Source organism: Varanus komodoensis, unplaced genomic scaffold (assembly GCF_004798865.1).
Source record: "Varanus komodoensis strain SLA01 unplaced genomic scaffold, ASM479886v1 scaffold8, whole genome shotgun sequence".
In the NCBI taxonomy this organism is placed as follows: domain Eukaryota; kingdom Metazoa; phylum Chordata; class Lepidosauria; order Squamata; family Varanidae; genus Varanus; species Varanus komodoensis.
The window spans coordinates 4,182,227-4,201,179 of NW_025336481.1; the positions used below are offsets into that span (position 1 = coordinate 4,182,227).

At 50.3% G+C, this 18,953-nt stretch overlaps 1 protein-coding gene across 1 annotated transcript; it reads right to left on the bottom strand.

Moving 5' to 3' along the window:
* Window positions 1-11,348: 11,348 nt before the first annotated feature.
* On the bottom strand, window positions 11,349-15,647 carry LKAAEAR1 (LKAAEAR motif containing 1). The gene is made up of 3 exons (XM_044455148.1): window positions 15,360-15,647; window positions 13,095-13,217; window positions 11,349-11,411 (listed from the first exon to the last, which is right to left on the bottom strand). Exons 1-3 carry the CDS (start codon window positions 15,645-15,647, stop codon window positions 11,349-11,351), a joined length of 474 nt encoding a protein of 157 aa, XP_044311083.1.
* Window positions 15,648-18,953: the final 3,306 nt, after the last annotated feature.

Sequence of the window (18,953 nt, forward strand, 5' to 3'; positions counted from 1 at the left end):
CCTGACTCTTCGCAACCCCATGAACAGCATGCCTCCAGGCTCGCCTGTCCTCACCATCCCTCGGTGTCCACCCAACCCCACACCCACTGCCCCAGTGACCCCATCCAGCCACCTCCACCGCCGTCCCCTTCATCTGCTGCCTTCAGTCGTTCCCAGCATCAGCATGACAATAGTCCCAACACGAGGTTGCCAGTTGCCAGGGCTCTGAGAGGCCAGGATGGTGGCAACTCCACGTGAGGAGGAGTTCAGCCACTCCAGAGGAGAATGTTCCCAGCAAAGGCCCTGGTGCCTCGGCAGTGTTTGCACACAAGAGAGCGATCGCAAGCGCTTCTGCCTTGACGATCTGACCGGCAGAAACTCGAGCCTGGAGGTCTGTGGAAGAGGAAAGAAGGTGCTTCGAAAGTGCCTCCTAGAGCCGCTTCCACTCCCAAGAAGCCATTTTGCGGACCCCTGTCCTTCTCCCGGAGCCCGTCCGGTTCCCAGAGAGACGCGATCAGCTTTCTTAGCTGCAGTCCGGTCACACCCAACTCCCTAGACCTCTTCCTCCCTAGGAAACCGTACGGGAACATGCTCTTGCCGTGGGGACATTCTCCAGCCTGCGCAGGCCCAATCCAGTGTCCCTCATCTTGTAATTACGAAGCAGATCAAACTGAGGTCGTGCATAAGCCACATTCAGGTGGACTGTGTGAAGTGGCTGCAATATATGCAAATGGTATTTTGGGCTGCATTAACAGAAGCCTCCAATCTTGTGAGGGTGATTCAGAACTAGCTATGCTTCCAGTTCTGGGTGCTGCATCCAGTTTGGAGCCCATAAAGATGCAGAGAACCTGGAAAAGATGCCGGGAGGTGGTGGGCTCTCCCACACTGGAGGCATTTAAGAAGTTGCCGGTCAGCCATCTGTGAGGGATGGTTCAACTGGGAGATCTACATTAAGTCCACTGGTCCCGAAGGCTTATTGGCGCTTTCCCCCTCTCCTGGGATTCGAAGTTCAGTCCGCACCGCCAGCCACTCAGCGTTGGCAAAGGCCTCGGCGAGACAATGGGCCCAGGTGGATCAGTGCAGCACAGTTGGTCCTTCAGACACAGCCTCATGGGCCATGAAGCCACATGTCAGGAGGGCCTGGTTCAGGAGGGAAGGCCATGGGCTGGAGGACTGTCATGGGCACGGTCTCCGGGCTGCATATTCGAGCGTGCTGCCATCTTGTGCAGGAGCCAAGCGATGCGCTGGTCTTCACTCTCCATCGCTGCTGTGGGAATGGCGGTGTCTCCCTGTAGCACTGCAGGCTCATGCTGGGTGCCGGGAGCACCAAGAGATGCGTTCCCTCCCCTCAGCATCCATGCTGCATGCCACGAATGCGGAGGCACTCGTGACTCCCCCTCTGCAGCCGTTCTGGGCTTCCAGGGTTGGGTGCTAGAGGAAGGTGCTTTAGACTGGAAACCCGGCGTTGTGCAGACAGTCCCTTGTCCCCGAAGAGCGAAGTGCCATCCCGTATGTTTCTGCGTGTTTACACAGCATCGCATGCAGTTAAGGCACGGTGGGTTGCGGGGGTTTGCACAAGCATGTGCTGCATCAGGCTTTCAGAGGTTTAGACTGGAAAAGCAAAGAAAGCCGGTAATGAAACTTCGTTGTGGCCAAGAAGTGTCAGACAAGGTCGGTTTTCTCTCTGGTAGATGAGAGCATAAGAAGAGCCATGTTGCGTGAGTGGGCACGTGGCGAAGGTGGCTCAAGACAGAGCTGCCGGTTTCCTGGTCTCGGTCCTGGGCATCTCCCTTGAAGGCCGAGAAACACTTGTTTGGGATTCTGCAGAAGGAGACAGTCCTGAGATGGACAGGCGATGACCTGACTTGGTGTCTGGCAGCTCTGGTGCTTCTTGTCTCAACCTGGCGCTGCATCGAGGGCAGGTAGAGTTTAGTGCTTGCCCAAGACCAGCAGCCCAGCAGAGGGGCACCTGGAAAGAGCCCTCCAGTTTGCTTCTCTCTGCTTTGCCTCCACTGCATGGTCGGTCGCCCGGCCCAAGCGGTGGTGGTGCGAAGAAGGGTGTCGCTGCTGCTCGCCTGCACATTTATTTGCTCTCTGTCTGGCAAACAACAGGTGTTACCCATGGAGCCGCAGAAGCCAGCAGCCACGAAGGTGAGAAGGTGGACCCTGAGAAGCAGGCGGCCCAGGGAGAGTGTCTTGCTCTAAAACACGGAACGGGCTCTGCTTCTGCCCCACAACCGGGGAGATGCATCTGCATGCACACTGGGGCCCCACGGACAGCAAGGCCTGCCTCGCCCTTGTTGTTATATGCGGCTTGTTGTTATACGCCATCACGTCATCTCCGACTTTGGGTGACCCATGAATGAGCCTCCTCCAGAATGGCCTGTCCTTGACAGCCCTTCTCAACTCAGGGCCGCAGCTTCCTTGATGGAGCCCAGCCATCTCGTACCTGGACCCCCTTTCTTCTTCTGCCTTCAGCTTGGTGAGTGAGAGGAGGCACAGTGGACATATGCAGAGTTATGGCTGATGTGGAGGAGACGGAGGCAGCTGTCTTCCTCTCAAGCCATGCTAGAACCCAGTGGGGTCGTCACGGAGCTGATGGGTGGGACACGCAGGACAGGCCACTGCACCAGCGTTGACCTTCCCTCCCACAAGATGTGGCAATGGCCACCCATGTGGATGGCTTGACAAGAGGACTGGAAGATGCCACCACTGATGGCCACTTGTCCATAGGACTATAAGCGACCTCCAGCACCAGAGACAGTGCTTCTATGGACAGGAGCTGCTGGGGAACATGGACAAGAGAGTGCTGCTGCAGCCATATCCTGGTCACAGGTTCCCCATGGGCAGCTGGTTGGCTCCTCTACTCACAGGACGCTGGACTAGACAGATGCTTGTTCCAGTCCTGGTGGGCTCATCTTATGTTCTTATCTAGTGGTTTCTGCTGCGACCTTCAGCTGTGATCCTTTTGCATGTGCTGTGCAAAATATGTGCTCAGAAAAGATGGGTAATTCCGAGATGCTAGGAATGAAGATAAAGAAAGGGAAGGTGAGAGGGATAGAAGGCCATACGAGAACCCCAGGAGTGGGCAGGAAGGCTTATCTTCATCGGAAGAGCAACTTCAAGGCAGCAATTGAGAGCTGGAACTCACGGCTGATGTAGGATTTATGGAAACCATGGTATTTACAAAAGTGGATGCCTAGTGTAATAGGAAGGATTAGGACTTGAAGGGGATTTCTGGCATCCTCCTGTATCCAGACCAGATGTGTGATGATACCGGTTCTTCTGATGTAATGAATTCCAAACTGTGTTCCAAGAAAGCCCTTCAGAAATGTATCAGGACTTCTCCAGTGGGCAGCAAAGGCAGACAAGTTCCACCTTTGGTAATGGATTGTTTAGAGAACTGAAACACATCCACGGCCTCACTTGATGATGCGGGAAAGGAGAACGTGGCCCAAACTTCAGATGAGCCCATTCAGCAGTTTCATGTAGATGCTGACTAGCATGGGGGACAGAACAGGCCCAAGGAACACCATGCTGAAGAATCCATGGAGCCAAGCAATACTCCCCAAGCGCCACCTTCTGGAGAGGACCCTCCAAGTGGGAGTGGAGCTACTACAGTGCAGGAACCCCCAGTCTCAGCTCAGACAGTAGCCCCAGAAGGACACCACGGTTGATGCTATGGAAAGCTACCAAGAGGCCCTGGAGTATCAACTGAGTCACCCCCCCACCCCCCGCCTTCCTCCTGGCACAGGGCATCAAACAGGGTGACCACGCTGCTTCTCTGCCAAGACCAAGCCTGAACCCCAACTGAGGTGAGTCCAGGTAATCAGTCTCATCCAAGAGTGTCTGGAGTTGATTAGCAACCACCTTTCAAGAACTTGCCTAGGGAAAATTGCACTGCCAAAATGGTCCTCCCCTTCTTCAGATCTTTACTGTAATTGCACTCAGAAAATTGTGTACCGTTCTGGCTGCTTCACATGAAAAAAGACATTATTTAGTTGGGAAAATGTGCAGTGAAGGGCGATGAAAAGGATCGGGGGGCTGGAGCAACAACCCCGTGAGGAGTGGCTGCAACCGCTGGGGCTTAGGAAAACCGCTGATGAAAAAGGCGAGCAAGGGTTTAAAATAATGCATGGTGTGGAGAAGCACTTGAACCCGGGGTCACTTGATGGCGCTGATTGGCGGGAGGTTTAGGACAGGTCACAGGAAGGACTTCTTCACACAACTGTGGAATTTGCTACCACTGGAAGTGGTGATGGCTCCAATCTGGGTGGCTTTAAAAAGGGACTGGGCAGGTGGATGCGGGAGGTGGCTCTCCGTGGCTACTAGCCCGGCTGGCCACGTGCTCCCTTCTTTACCAGAGGCGGCCTGCCTGCATGGACCAGCTGCTGAGGAGCTGGGCAGGAGGAGGTCTTGCACCCGTCCTGCTGGAGGAATCCTGTGGGCAGCCGGTTTGCCACCATATATACAAAGAGCTGGCCTAGCTGGATCTTTGGTCTGATCCAGAGAGCTTCTGTGATCTTCTTGTGGTCTTGTGTTCTAACATCTCTGCATTGGCTGGGTGGTGCATAATTCTGTGAGTTAGCCACGGCTCTTGCCTTGGCATCTTCATGGCAGACGGCCACACTGATGCATGGACGTGGGGAGGCAAGGCCAGCAATGTGGCTGAGCCCTCCAGCTGTCATAGGATGCTGCCCCCACATGAGTGCCCTGTGACGGGAGCGCATGAGAAGCAAAGTGCATCTTTCACCGAGCAGCATTGGCGATGTGCATGCATTTTGGCAATGGGTCCCGGGTCTTTCTGTAAAGCAAGCCCTAATGTGGTCGAGATGGATGGACGGACGGACGCAGCACATGCCCCCTTGCAGCCTCTCCCCATGCTTGCCTTGGAGGCGCTCCTTCCTAGCCAACTGGCAGGAGCAGAACTCATGTATTTGTTTTTGCAGCAGAGCCGGCTAAAGTATATTCAGAAATATACTTCTGAATATGTTGCCAGAGATCCCAGTCTGGAAAGGAAACTGCAATGCACAGTAGGGAAGGCAGAATCGAAAACGACGCTGATGCCGTAAACGGGGACTCAGGAATTGGCCATCTACCCTCAGAGGTAGAAATCAGCAGATCAGGGCCAGAGCTAGGGTCAAGAAGAAGCACCTCTGGGCAGCTGCCAAGGCCCCCAACAGCCCCCCGTGTCCACGGCAGGTCTCTTGTCCAAGGGCCCTGCACACCCTCGAGTTGGCCCTGAGCAGTGCCAGCCGGTGCCGTCTGCCTGCTGCTGCTCAAAGGTTCTGAAGACCCTTCAGGTGTAGCCTTCTCAAGTATTACCGAGGGTCCAAGAGCCCGCGGCTCAAATAACCGTCCCTTCCACTGGCATTGCCACCCACAGTGGAGGCCGTTGGCGCCATCGCTGGTGTGGCAGTGTGCCCCTCCGGGTTTCCGCCTGAACTTTCAAGGAGCTGCGAAGGCCCTGGACTGCCCAGCACTGCTCCCCTTGTTGCCAGTCTCCCAGTATCTGGCCAGCAGGCCTCTGCACAGCTCAGAAACGACGGCGAGTGGCTCAAGGGAAGCAGATACTGTCAGTACCAGATGAGCTGGAGGTGGGCAGAGAGAACGACAGAGAGAGAGAGAGAATTCAAGGTTCTGAGCAGCACACAAGGATCAGAAGAGCCAGATCTATAGTGACAATCCATGCATATTTTATTGAGCTAATGTCTTTATATATAATACACAAGGCAATTTACAGTTACCCAATAAGGCATACCAATCTCTTCAAAATCACCTGCAAAAACAATGGGCCCACAATACTGAACACAATGCAAGAAACAATACAGCGCACAATAAACAGCACAATGCATTAAACAGTACAATGCAATGAACAGTACACAATATACAGTAAATACCTTGCAGCAAACTGTAGGGTATGCAATAAAGAGTCCTCCCTCTGGAGCACCTCTTGTCTTCCCCGCATCCCTTGTGTGGATCCCCGTTCTGCTCCAGAAGCAGCTCTGGAGATTTGGGGGGGCATGCCAAGGCTTGCAAGGGGCAGGAAGGCTTGGATTCAGCCTTCCTAATAATTGTGTGTGTGTGTGTGTGTGAATGTTTCAATTTTGAAATTCATCAGCCCAAAACTAAACAAAAATCAATACAGTGATGGCACAATTCTGTGCATTTTTTAAAAAAGGAATAAAAGGCCTGCAAGTCCCAGCCATGCCCGAAGTACTACCAGATCAGGTCATGAAAACACAGCCCTAAATTCAGGGCAGTCCATATTCCCCCAACACGCACACAAATGAATTGCCATGCTAGAAGGATCCAAGCTTTAAAAGCCAGAATTGCCAGCAACTGTATAAGCCCAGGAGCAGATATTAAAAACAGAAATAATGAGCTTTAAAGGGCAATGCATTCTTTTGTTTTTTTAAAGGCCAAATAGATGTGACAGGGAATTCATAAGCCCAAGGCTCTGTTTTACCTAGGGCCGTTAAATTGTTCCTGAGAATAATCTTTCCGAAAACTGCCCTGCTCCAAGGTGTTCGGAAGTGTTATGAACAGCATTTCATCCCACTGACATTTCCACATATATGGTTGCTCCCTTTCTTATGCCTTTTCTTTCCTTTGAAACAAAGCAATGATGGAAAGCGAAAGCTCCCAAACAATGGAGCCTGGTGGCATTCATGCTGGGGAGCTGGGCTCTGTGTTTGCTCCAGATTTCAGCCTGACATGGTGCCGAAGCAAGCCCTGCATTTGCCTCGCTGGGCAGCTCTTCAAGTTCAGACTGAGACCCAGGATGGATGTCCCGCCCTGCTGGCAAGGGGTCAGTCGTCCTAGCTGTCTGCAACTGAGTGTCTCGGTCTTTTCCTTGTTATTCACTTACTTCCGATGGCCAGCAAGGGCATGCAAATCAGTGCCCCCCCCCGCCCCTTTTATTCTGCAGGACTGCCTGCTGCTAATGGACGAGCCAAGAGCAGGCTCTTCCCTGGCCTGCTTTGCTAGGCTGGAGCTGTGAGTGTCTGGGAAGAAACACTGTGAGTGGGCGGGAAAAATGAAAAAACAACCCCTTTATTCCCAATGACGAAAAGTACCTGACAAAAAATGGGTTTCCTTCTGTTTCCCTCCAGGTTTTTTTACTTACATCTGTCTCGGTTGGTGAGACCTGTGCCCGGGCAGAACGATTTCACACTATGGATGGGTTTTCATGGGCTACCAGGTGAGTTCCCAAGATAGGTTCTGGCTGGGTTGCCACAACTTCCCAAAAAGAGATGTGTGACAGAAAACTAGCAAGTCAGAGAGAAGGTCTGGACCTTTGCCTTGATACACTAATTCTCTATGTTCAGGGACTTGTGTGTGTGTGTAAAGACATGCTCAGACTTGCAGTATAACATCACACTGCCAGACACATTTTTACTACCGGAGTGAGAAGCTGGCCTCCACTGCTGCCTTGAGAAGCCCAGCGCCCCTGAGCTGTCAAACTGCCACCCACCCAAAGACCCTTGTTTCCTTGAATACCTTCTGCAATTTATACCTGGAGACACCCCCCTCCCACTTCAAACCTCCCCCCCACGCTGCAAATAAGAAATCCCCTTTTCCTCCTGGTTCATAAATCTGGAGCAGATATTTCTTCTTCCTTTGCTGCATAAAACAAAGTAAAATAAAATATAAAGAACCAGCCCTCTCATCATTTGCTGCTGTCACAGAGGCGACAGCCAGAACAATATTTTTTTTAAATGGTTTCGCAGTGGAATAAAGCTGGCAACAGCGGGATGCTGAGCACATTTCCTCTGGATTGATGCTCGCTCGCAAGACCATTCTGGGAGGAAATGTGGCACCTGGCCAGCCAGTGGCTCTTGTGATTTGCAAAATGTGTGGGACCAATACTGCAATTGCAAGAAACTGCAAGAGCAGTAGGTTGCGCAGGTGGGTTCCCCCCCCCCCCCCCGTTTTATTTTACCAGTGGAGAAAAGAACCCACAGCTCCTCCGTCCCCACCACGAAACCAATGTCAGCCCCGAAAATCTCCAAGAGGCCCTCCCCGGTTTGCCAGCGCCCAAACGCGGCAAAGCAAAGCAGGTCTAATCCTGTCCAACTTGGTGAGTGTAGCGAACCCAGAGAAAACGACACGCTGGCAGGTCCCTCTCCCCGAGCTGGGCCTCGCTCTCTTTATTACAACACAGATGCTCTACAGAGTTACATATCTTTACATTCCCACAAGTGACCTGAGCGGGGAGGCGTTGCAGATGTCTGAGCACCTACAGTTTCCTTGCTTCAGCACAAAGACAAGGACTGGCCTTGTCGCCAAGAGCCGTGGTTGCTGCTAAGAAAACGTGACCGAACTGCAGGGAAGCGGCTGGCTGTGCTAGGCTGAAGCAGCGAGAAAGAGCAGATGCAGATAATTTAATGCGCCATATTTTAAAAACTCACAGGTTATATCTACAGGGTAAGGTCCCCCACAGTGATTCCTTGAAACAGGGCTTTGGGGAAGGGCTGGAAATTCTGCTCCTCCTCTGGGCAAAGCATCTATTTCTGGCATTCACATGTAGGTGTGTTTTTAAAGCATCCCCCATGCACACAAATGGCCTCTCAAAATTCTCCCTTCCCTTTGTGGGCAGAGAAACTGGGGAGATAATCTCACCGCATTTTTCCAGGGAAAGGAGAAACAATTAGCATTTAAAAGGTATGCAGGTTGCTTTTTTGGAACTGTAACCAATGTAACTCTTCCCAAATACAATAAAACAATGTTAAAAACTTGAAACAAAAACTACAGCAGCATCCATATTAACCACGAAAACTCAGTAACACCATATACTCAATCAAGGCCAGCCTCAGTAATAGGAGAAGGAATATCAATCAGTCTTTAGAGCCCACCTGTAATGATGATACAGCCTGACTTACATCAACTGGGGCAGAGAATCACTCCCAGCAAGGTGCTAGTCCTCATGCCTGTCAGCTGAATTATTTTGAAAGATGGATAGGGAAGGGCAGTGACTCCTGTGTCATTGGGGCTCATTTTTCAGTACGGCTTTTATTCTGAGCCTTACAGGACCTAGCTATGTGTTCTGTGGTGGTGAACCTAGTTTGGGGATTGATTTTAGTGCCTATAGAACTCACAGTAGAAGCCACAATGGACATGGAATAACGGGCTCAAGTTACAGGAACCCAGGTTCCGGCTGGTCACCAGGAAAAGCTTCCTGTCTGTTAGAGCAGGACAACAGAGAGAGAGGTCCGCCTGGCGCCATCATTATTTGTTTTTCGGCGCCAGGTGAAGACCTTTTTATTTGAACATCATTTTAATTGTTAACAATATTTGCTTATTTATCTGGCCAGGGCGACTTCTTTTATATTCTTTTATATTTTTTATTTATTTTATATTGTTAATTTTAATTTTATATTGTTATTTTTGCATTTTATTGTATTTTATTGTGTTGTAAGCCACCCCGAGGCTTCGGCAAGGGGCGGCATAGAAATGTTCTAATAAATAAATCAATAAACAAACAAACAAACAAACAGTGGAACCCATTGTGGTGGGCATCCCACACTGGAGGCCTTTAAGATGCAGTCGTTACACAGGGATGGTGTAACTTGGGAGGCCTGCTCTGAGCAGGGCATTGGACCTGATGGCCCTCTGGCCCCTTCCAACTTCACCATTCTGAGCTTCTGTGATTGTCTAAAAAGTCACACTAACACAAATGGTGTTATTCTGAAATACGGGCGAATGGCTGTGGATGAAGGTAGCCATTTCGAGGGCCCGGAGCCAAGGGATTGAGGGATTTATTGTCCGAAGCCAGTGCTTGGGCCTTGGAGGCACCCGGCAGCTGGTACAATGCAGATGTGCCTGGGCCCAAGTGGCCGTCTTTGCACCAGCAGAAAGTTTCTGACCCTTCTCTGAAGGCTCCCCCGCTCAGTCGCCTCCAGCAGATTCCCAGGGATGGAGCTCAGCATTAGCAGCGGCCGTGATTTGCGGGCGGCCTGGCTGCCACTCTGAACTCCCCGCAAGTCCCCGGGACCAGCATCGTTTTGGGGAACTGCGGCTGGCAAGCAGCCGTGGCTGGAGAAAATGATGGAGGGTGCCACGGAGGGTCAGACGAAGTGAAAAATGTCTTCTGGTAATTTTGAGATCCTTTCTATTATTGGTGCCGTTTTTCTCTGGGAAAAAGCACAGCAGGGAACCAGGTCTAACGACATCATCTTGCTTTATGTTTTAAGGGTATGGTGTACAGTTAAACTGTGGGATTTGCTGCCGCGGGAAAAGGTCACCGATCTGGATGGCTTTAAAAGGCCATCAGTCTGTCCAATCTCCTTTAAAAGGAGATTGGATGGACTAATGGAGGTTAGCAGTGGCTACCGGCACTCCTGGCTGTGGGCTCCCTCCCTCACCAGAGGTGCCCTGCCTGCACGCAGCAGCTGCTGAGGAGCTGGGCAGGAGGAGGTCTTGCCCCCATCCTGCTGGAGGGATCCTGTGGGCAGCCGGTTTGCCAGCGTGTGTGTGGCGTGCCAGACTGGATGGACCTTGGTCTGATCCACTGTGGCCTCGCTCACATTCTTATATTCTTAGGTGCACACCTTGAAAAAGGAACCTGGCAGAATGGGGGGGGGGGAATCTTCTGAAATAATGTTGCAACATCCTTCGCTTTGTGCTGTGAAACAGGTGGGCAGGAAAGAGATTTCCAGATGTCTGTGACTTCATCTCCCACATTCCTGAGCATTCGCATGCCGGCTGGGACTTCTGGGAGTTGAAGTCTAAACATTTGCAGATGAATCCTGCTGGGACCCACCCTTAACTGGTCCAAGGAAGTATTTCATGTCAATTCGCATATCATCAAACGTTGCCCTGTTCGTTACTCTGCATGTGAATAGAAGACACCCCCTCCCCAGCAGCCCCCAGAAAATGCTTGCACATTTCAATATTCCAGTGCAGTTCTCAAGTCATAAAACATTCCAGAGCCATTCACGCTTCAATCCTATGAACATTAACTTGGGTGCAAGACACACAGAACTTAGCGGGACGTATTTCTGCATTGTTAACATTCATATTTAGAGAGAAAACACATGTTAAAATGCATGTTTGGAAAGAACATGCATTCAAAAGACATATTTGAATATATATTTGAATGCACACTTGCATGCAGAATGTTTTTTCCCCTTTTAGACATGCAGATTAATGCAGAAATGAACTGATGCTTGGGTAGACATGTTCAAAAGTTTCAAAGCATGGAAACAGACAAATTCAGGCATCCCTAGCTGTGGGTTTGCAGCCATCAATGATAATCTACAGTTTATTGAATGGCAAGATCTCTGCTATGTTGCAGCCTCCAGAGAGGTTTGGGTTGGCTATTTCCCCCTCCTGCTCCCTTTCTGGCCTCATGGGGGGGGGGGCGCTTAGGGCCTTCTGATAAAGATCTCACCACTGTCATCTTCCAGTATCTCTTCAATCCGGCCTCTCTGAAATGCAAAAGAAAGAAGGATATGAAATGAGGCCTCTATGGTGCTGGGAATATAGTCACCCCCGATCTTTGCTAGACTGGAGCTACAGAATGCCCTGCAATGGGGGGAAATGGTAAAGCGAGCAGATGGGGCTCTGAGGTCGGTGGAGATGCTGCCTTTGAGTGGTCCTATGAGCTTTTAGGCTGCAATCCGATGCATTTTTACACAGAGAAAAGGCCTACAATTCCCAGCATTCCTGAGAAAGACAGACCTTTTTCTCTTTAAACATGCGGCGGATATGCCATTGTTATTTCCTGCAAGAGCAGGGGGTTGGACCTGACGGCCTTCTGGCCCCCTCCAGCTCTACAATTTATGATTTTGTGCCGCTTTTGCACGCAAACCTATGGCTGCTAGACCCATCTAGGTGGCCACGGGGCCTTGTGGAGTTCTGGTTCCAACCTCGGAGCCCTGGCTCCTTCTGCACAGCTGGCCCGGAAAGAGCCACACCAGCTGTGACTGAAGTTGTGAAAGCCAACTCAGAGATAGGCAAACTTAAAAATAGGCTTTGGGGGTGGGGAGCAGGTAGGACAAAGAGGAGGTCTGCTCTGCTGGCATGGGAAGTATCCTGGTGGCAGCTCAGCTTCCTTCTCTCATGCTCTGAAGTAAACGCTTGGATCCATCCGTCCCTCTATTTCTATATTTACCATGTAAGTACACCCCTAGTCCTTATATGCAAACAGGATGGGCAGAGTTTAAATTGTCCAGGTCAAAATCAACATCATTCAACCTTCACTCCCCCCCCCCACCCCCTGCCACAACCTTTTAAACCCCCAGGAGAAAGTATCTGAGGGCAGAAAATGCAAAATGCTAAACATCTTAGTTCTGGCTGGAGTTTTCCCTCAGGGGGTTGCAGTCAGCTTAAGAATGGTTTCCTGCTATCAGCAGGGACAGATTAATTTTTCTTGTGGTTATGCAAACAAGGAAATTTGCATAAGAATAGCAGACCCAGTGACTTTTCTCTGCAATGGTTTGGCCTACTAACTTTAGAAAATTGTAGCATGGCTTTCCCTAAACAAATTTTCATTCTGTTTGCTGGAGAGTTTAGCGCAGAATCTTAGATTTAAAATCAGATCAAGATGAACTTGATGAATTGACCCTGGCTTTTTGCCTTTTCTGGGTATTTTTGTCTGGGGTCACAAAGTTACCCCACCCAGCTATTCTTATAAAGTTTCCCAGGTGACTGTGTCACCCCAGGTATTTAATAAAAAACAATAAAAGATAGGAAGCTGAAATTTGGGGACACTTTACACCAGGTCCTTTGTGACAACTTCATAAAAGAACAGGTTAGTAGGACTACTCATGTGTAAATAACTGTACAGAATGTGCACCTGGAGGACTAAAGTCACCCCACAATGCGGAATGAAGGCTCTAAGCCAGTCAGAATTGAAGTGTGTTGTTGCCTGCCTAAATTCACCAGGGATGGGGCTGCCACAGACAAGTCCCTGCCCTGGGCACCCTCCGACCAAACTTGATGTAGTGGGGCTGGGGAACAGAAGGGGGCTTCAGAAGATTGCAATTTATGGGCGAGTGCATATGGGTTCCATCTTTCCATGTGCCCTTTTTGACTCCTGGGTACTCTCGTTCCCTTTTCGGAAGGACAGAGGGATCAGACAGGCAAGGAAACTGCTTTGCCTCGCGTACCTGAACTGTGTTCATGCAGTCAGATAATTTGGCAAGGTTCCTCTTCGGTGGGAGGAAGATCTCCAGTCTCACAGCTCCTTTCGCGTTCCTCTGGAAGGAGATGAGGAAGTTGATCTCCTGTGCCTGGAGTGGAAGGCATAAAAAGGCAGGTGTGTAACTGAGAGCAGGCAGGAAGGGCTGAAGATAATGAGGTGGAGGAATGGCGATCATCCATATGTTGCTGGACTCCAACTCCCATCAGCCTCAGGCCAATGAAGGGAGCTGTAGTCCAACATCTTCTGTGGGGCACACGATCACCACTTTACATTGAGTAAAGGTGTCATGGCCTGAAGGACTAGGTTCCAGCACGTACAATCTCCTTGCTTCAACGACTCTTCACTGCACCCAAGCCCCAAGGAATCAGTGGGGTGAGCTTACTGTGGGTGGCAATGGGCTTAAGCATAACAAACTCCTGTCATTTGGGGGTGGGGGGGTTGCCTTTTCACTTTAGCTGACCTCAGTCTGAATGCCTGCAAGGTCACTGTTGTCCCCAGAGACTTTGTTCAGCTTGGGAGAGTCATCTTTGTACACATCGAGTTCTCCTTGGGAGCATCTAAGGGCCAGGCCTGGTTTATTGACCAGTCAAGATTCTCCGTCAAGGCTTTGCCATGTTCAGCCTTGAGAAGAAAGACTGAGCGGGGACATGGTATCCTTCCATAAGTACCTCAAAGGCTGTCACAAAGAGGAAGGTCAAGATCTCTTCTTGCTGATGCCAGACTGTGGGACATGGAATAATCCATTCAAGTTGCGACAATCCAGATTCAGGCTGGATATCAGGAAAAGCTTCCTCACTGTCAGAGCAATGTGACAGTGGAACCAGCTGCCTGGAGAGGTGGTGCCCTCTCCCACAATGGGGACTTTCAAGGAGAAACTGGACAGCCTCCTGGGTGGGATGGTGTGACTTGGTGTCCTGCAAGAGCAGGGGGTTGGACTCAATGGCCTTCATGGCCCCTTCCAACTCTACTGTTCTATGATTCTGTGATTTGCCTTGTTGTTCAGGACAGTCTCAGTCCTGGGGCAAAAGCAGGGCCAGGCAGCTGTTTGGATAGGAGCAGTAGCAGTGAAACCTCTTCCAAAGTTGCTAACTATAGTATGTTGATGGTGAGAGCCATAAATAATGACAACCTCTTAGTGACAGCGGGAGCCAAGTGACGATGGAGATGTAAGAAAACAACTCCCTTGAGGCCATCTGGTCTAAAATAAGCAACTTTCTCTGGAATAAGCTTTCTCACAGGGATTAGGCAGAGAAACTTGGCTCGGGTTTTGTAAACCCCGACATTTCAAGTGAAAACAGGGCAGGCGATTGGCAGGGCCTCCACGGGCCTGGAAGGAGTTTTCAGAGTGCTTACTCTTAGGTGCCTGCAAGGACAATCACCCCACCATCTGTGCTGGGACCAGGAATTCCACCCACTGCCTCCCCAGCGCAGGACGGCCACACTCCTATTAACAGTGCTTCCATGCAGTACACGCTTCCCAGTTCTCAGGGGACAGCAGATGCTATTAAAGCAGTCCAGTAGCCGCCACGACATCGAGCGGGGAGCATTGCAAAATTTCCTCTGGTTTGCAGGCCTTTTAAAGACAACAGTGCACATCATTTTTGATTCTTTGTTCATTAAAAAAAATGGGGGACAGAGAAAATTTAAGGGGAGTGTCGGCTGCAAGCCCAAGCTAGAGTGACATGAAAATTGGGGGGGGGGGGGAGGTTGGCATTTTGTTTGAAACGCCTTTCCTATGGTGTTTTTTTCCTTTGATCTTTCATGGCTGATCACTCTGGATTCTGTGCAGATGTGCAGCAGCTGGGAACTAAGTAAATGCCTACGCAGAAAAAGAAAGAGCCAGGGTAGTCAACTGGGCTTGCTCCCAGGAAGGCTGGGCATGCGCAGAGTCCGGAGCACCCCTCCACAGTCTGGCCAGATGAGTCAGATTGGCCACCAGTCATGGAAGTTGTTCTCCGACAGACCCGGAGGACACCAGCTTCAACCGCAGCTGTGTTCCCCTGAGCATGTGGACAGCAAGTGCAAAGATGGAGCCAAAAATGTTCTAGTTGTTTTGGACTTCGGCTGCCATCAGCCCCATCCAGCAAGGCCAATGATCAGGGATGCTGGAAGATGTTGCCTGAAACATCTGGTGAGTACCAGGTTGGGGAAGGCTGGCTGGAAAGAGGCCCAGTGGGCGCGCCTCAATGAGGGACTGTCTCTTGCCAAGGCTGTGTGCCCGTCCGCTCACCCTTAGGTTCTGATATTGAAGCCTCGTGTTCCGCAGGCGGTTCCGGGCCTCGGCAGCCTTGAGGATGCCAATGAGGTTTTTCTGCTCCACCTGCTTTTCCTGTTGGTCAACAGCCTTTCTTTCCTTCATGAGAACCGTCGCCAGCAGGGCCTTCACCCTCGGTTCGCTGGGATCGGCAAACGCCAAGTAGCGCGCGGTCTGCTTGGGAGTCATTGTGTTTATGTCACAGAGGATGGCCGGCTTCTTCAAGCGAGTGGTGGATTTACTTCTCTGAAGAGTTGCAGCCATCTTTGTTTCCCCCTCAGTTCTGGATCCGATCCCGATGCGAAGAAAAAGAGCTGAAAAAAGCTTCAGAGTGGGAGAATGCAAGGTTACATTAAACCTCAGCTATTATGTAAAAGCAGTCAGTATAAATTATCGCAGAGAGACTGCCTGCATTGAACAGAATCAGTCTGTTTTTATTTTATTTCATATGTAATACCTGAATACCATTTAAATATGATAAAATTCCTCCACAGCTCACATACAAACATTAAAACCACACTGGACATCCTATTAAAATCACAACACTAAAATAATTAAAAACAGCGACAGAGGGAACAACATGATTAATTTACTTATAGGCCAGAGAAATCCTGGGAGAACGAGTGTCTTTGCAGGAGGCATTTACAACAGGCCGCTTCGTCCGCCTCCGCAGCTGCACAAGTGAGGCAGAAAAGGTGGCATGCACTGCTGAGGTGGGTGCCGGGCTGAGATACCGCATAGCAACATTTTGTCATGTTTGCAATGAGGGGCAAGGCCTCCTCTGAGCTTAAATGTCAGTTGGGTGTACAATATAGATAAGGAAAGACGGTCTGTTAGATGCTCTGGTCCCACGTTGTTCAGGGCTTGGTCTGACCACAGCATAATCTTGAATCGGGCTTGGTAGCAAAGAGGCAGCCCGTGGAGTTCTTTTAATTCATTCTGCAGTCGCTGCAGCTTCTTAACCAGGCACAGAGGCTGCCCCACGCCAGTCACACTCCCCTGTCCATGAACAGGGAAACTCCCAGCCCTGGGAACAAGCCCCCTCTGTGTTTCCAGGATCCAGGCCATAATGGCATTCAGGAACTGGATGAGCACACACAGGGCTTCTCCTGCTCATCTCTCCTAGGGCACCGTGGCCCAGATCTCCTGAATGCTCCCCATTCGTCCTAAAAGTTCGGAACGTTCTGCCAAATTTGCAGATGGATCCTTGGGGAGCTCCTGGGATGCAACACCCCTGCTGCAGATCATGCTGTGAAACAAGACAGGGGCAAACAAGAAATCGAAGACAGGTTCCCTCAAAGAGGCTCTGTCAAGCTATGATGTCTGGGCACATTTGCAATCTGTAGGAGGCCTGCTTGCACCCCAAAAGGGCTTCATTCCCATGGCGTTGCTGGAGATTCGTGGAAACTGAGTGCCGGAAACACCCCTTAATTCAGCCAAGGAGACTCTTAGGATCTTTGCAGCCATCTTTTGTGTGTTGTGTGTCTGTTTCAGTTGTCTGCCTGGTTCTTCTCCTTGCTGGAAATGTCGAAATTGCAAGTTTTGCTAGACTGTTGTTTTATGATACTGAATCTTATCTTTTGGGAACGATTCGTGAGTTGCTGAGAAGATAACATGATTCAGAGGCCATACAGAAATGCAGTAACGGAAGTCCTCTTTCCGATAGGGTTGCATCTCACTTCCTCATTTGCGAAGCCCTTCCATTTCAGGAAGGCATTTAACCTGTAATTTAGAACTTGCTGCTTTTAATCTGTCTGTTGAATATCTCGAATACTCGCAACGCATCTTTGTGTCTGCTGGTGTTTTGGGGGCTTGTTCCACAGACTTTGTTTTAAGTTGAAAGGGTGTTTTTCATCCCACTGATTGTGTTCGCTACCTTGCAATAGATCATGACTTTGATGAAACCGCTATGAAGCCATACCCTAGGAGAGCGGGCTAGAAATACAGCCAGGAACGAAATGAGGGATCGGGAGGCCAGCTTCGCAAACAGCCTATGCCGAGGTGCTTTTCAAGAGCAGCTCTACCCGAAACCCTTCATGGCTGATGCTTTTCCGCAGCACGGAGAGAAAACAGTATCTCTTCCTAGCAGCTGCAGCGCCCTTGCTTTGCACTGAACGCTGCAGCTGTGGCTGAAGTGCTGGCAACTCCCAAATAACGTGTGCGTGTTGTTGAAAAGCAAGAACCGGGGGAAACGTGTCCCACTGCTGCTGATGTCTTTTGCAGGCCCGTGGCAGGATATTGCACCGGATGCTTCTGACAGAATGAGGAAGCGGTTTTATGGGTGATACCAGAGTCTTTAACTAGAATTTCAGCCTCGAGCAAACATGACTTTTCAATGTCATGTCAGGAACTGCAAAGCTTTTGGATAGCTTCTGATGTGAGAAAAACTGGAAACTGTCCAGTGAACAGACCCCCACCAAGCTTATTTGGAAAGCTGCAAATGCACAGACACAGTCCTAAGTTTGCTGCAAGGGGTGCTGTTCTTCCAAAACTTTATCCAGGAGCGGAAACTTCAAAAGGAGCCCCTGCTGAAAAAAACCTTGCAGAGACATTGTCTGGGGGAAGCCACCCACAGAGCTCCTTTGGTGTCTGTGTTCGGAATTCAGCGCATTGCTTTGTTCGCGCTCCACATGCCTCCCGTGTGGATCCCGGCGTGAACCAGATTGCAATTAGCAACCGGCGGGCTTTCGGCCCACATTGCCCATCAGCAGCAACCCAGCCTGTCGAGCCATGTGGATCCCACATGGCGACCTGCTGTATGCACGTCCCTACGCCCTGGTGCCAGGAAGGGCCCAGAATTGCCTGCCCCTTGAATGGCGCTGCTCTGCAGGGATTCACTCCAAGTTCTTTCCAGGCCCACAAGTGAGAAACCTTGATGCATGATAGACTCATAGAACAGCAGAGTTGGAAGGGGCCGTGAAGCCCATCGAGTCCAACCCTCTGCTGTTGCAGGACACCAAGTCACACCATCCCACCCAGGAAGCTGTCCAGTTTCTTTTTGGATGTCTCCAGTGTGGGAGAGCCTACCTCCTCTCCAGGCAGCTGGTTCCACTGTTGCATTGCTCTGACAGCGAGGAAGCTTTTCCTGATATCCAGCATGAATCAGGGTTGTCACAATTTGAATGGATTATTCCGTGTCCTACACTCTGGCATCAGCAAGAAGAGATCTTGACCTTCCTCTTTGTGACAGCCTTGGAGGTGCTTATAGCGGGATACTTCAGTCTTCTCTTCTTAAGGCTGAACATGCCCAGTTCTCTCAGTCTCTCCTCACAGGACAGTGTTTCCAAACTCTGGATCATTTTTGTTGCCCTCCACTGGACCCTTTCTAATTTTCCTGCATCTTTCTTAAATCTTGGTGCCCAGGACTGGACACAGTATTCCAGGTGAGGTCTGACTAGTGAGGAATATAGAGGAACTACTACTTCTCGTGATTTGGAAGTAATACTTCCATTAATGCATCCCAAAATAGTGTTTGTCCTTTTGGCGGCTGCATTGCATTGTTGGCTCATGTTTAGCCTATTTTCCACAGTTACTCCAAGATCTTTTTCTTGTTCAGTTCTGTTGAGCCAC

Bases quoted from the DNA above. Each gene is read 5' to 3' on its own strand.
- LKAAEAR1 (XM_044455148.1), bottom strand. From the start codon at position 15,647: ATGGCTGCAACTCTTCAGAGAAGTAAATCCACCACTCGCTTGAAGAAG. The intron at 13,218-15,359 runs GTGAGCGGACGG...CTTCCACTCCAG, and splicing joins TTCAATATCAGAACCTAAGG to GCACAGGAGATCAACTTCCT. The intron at 11,412-13,094 runs GTACGCGAGGCA...TTTGCATTTCAG, and splicing joins ACTGCATGAACACAGTTCAG to AGAGGCCGGATTGAAGAGAT.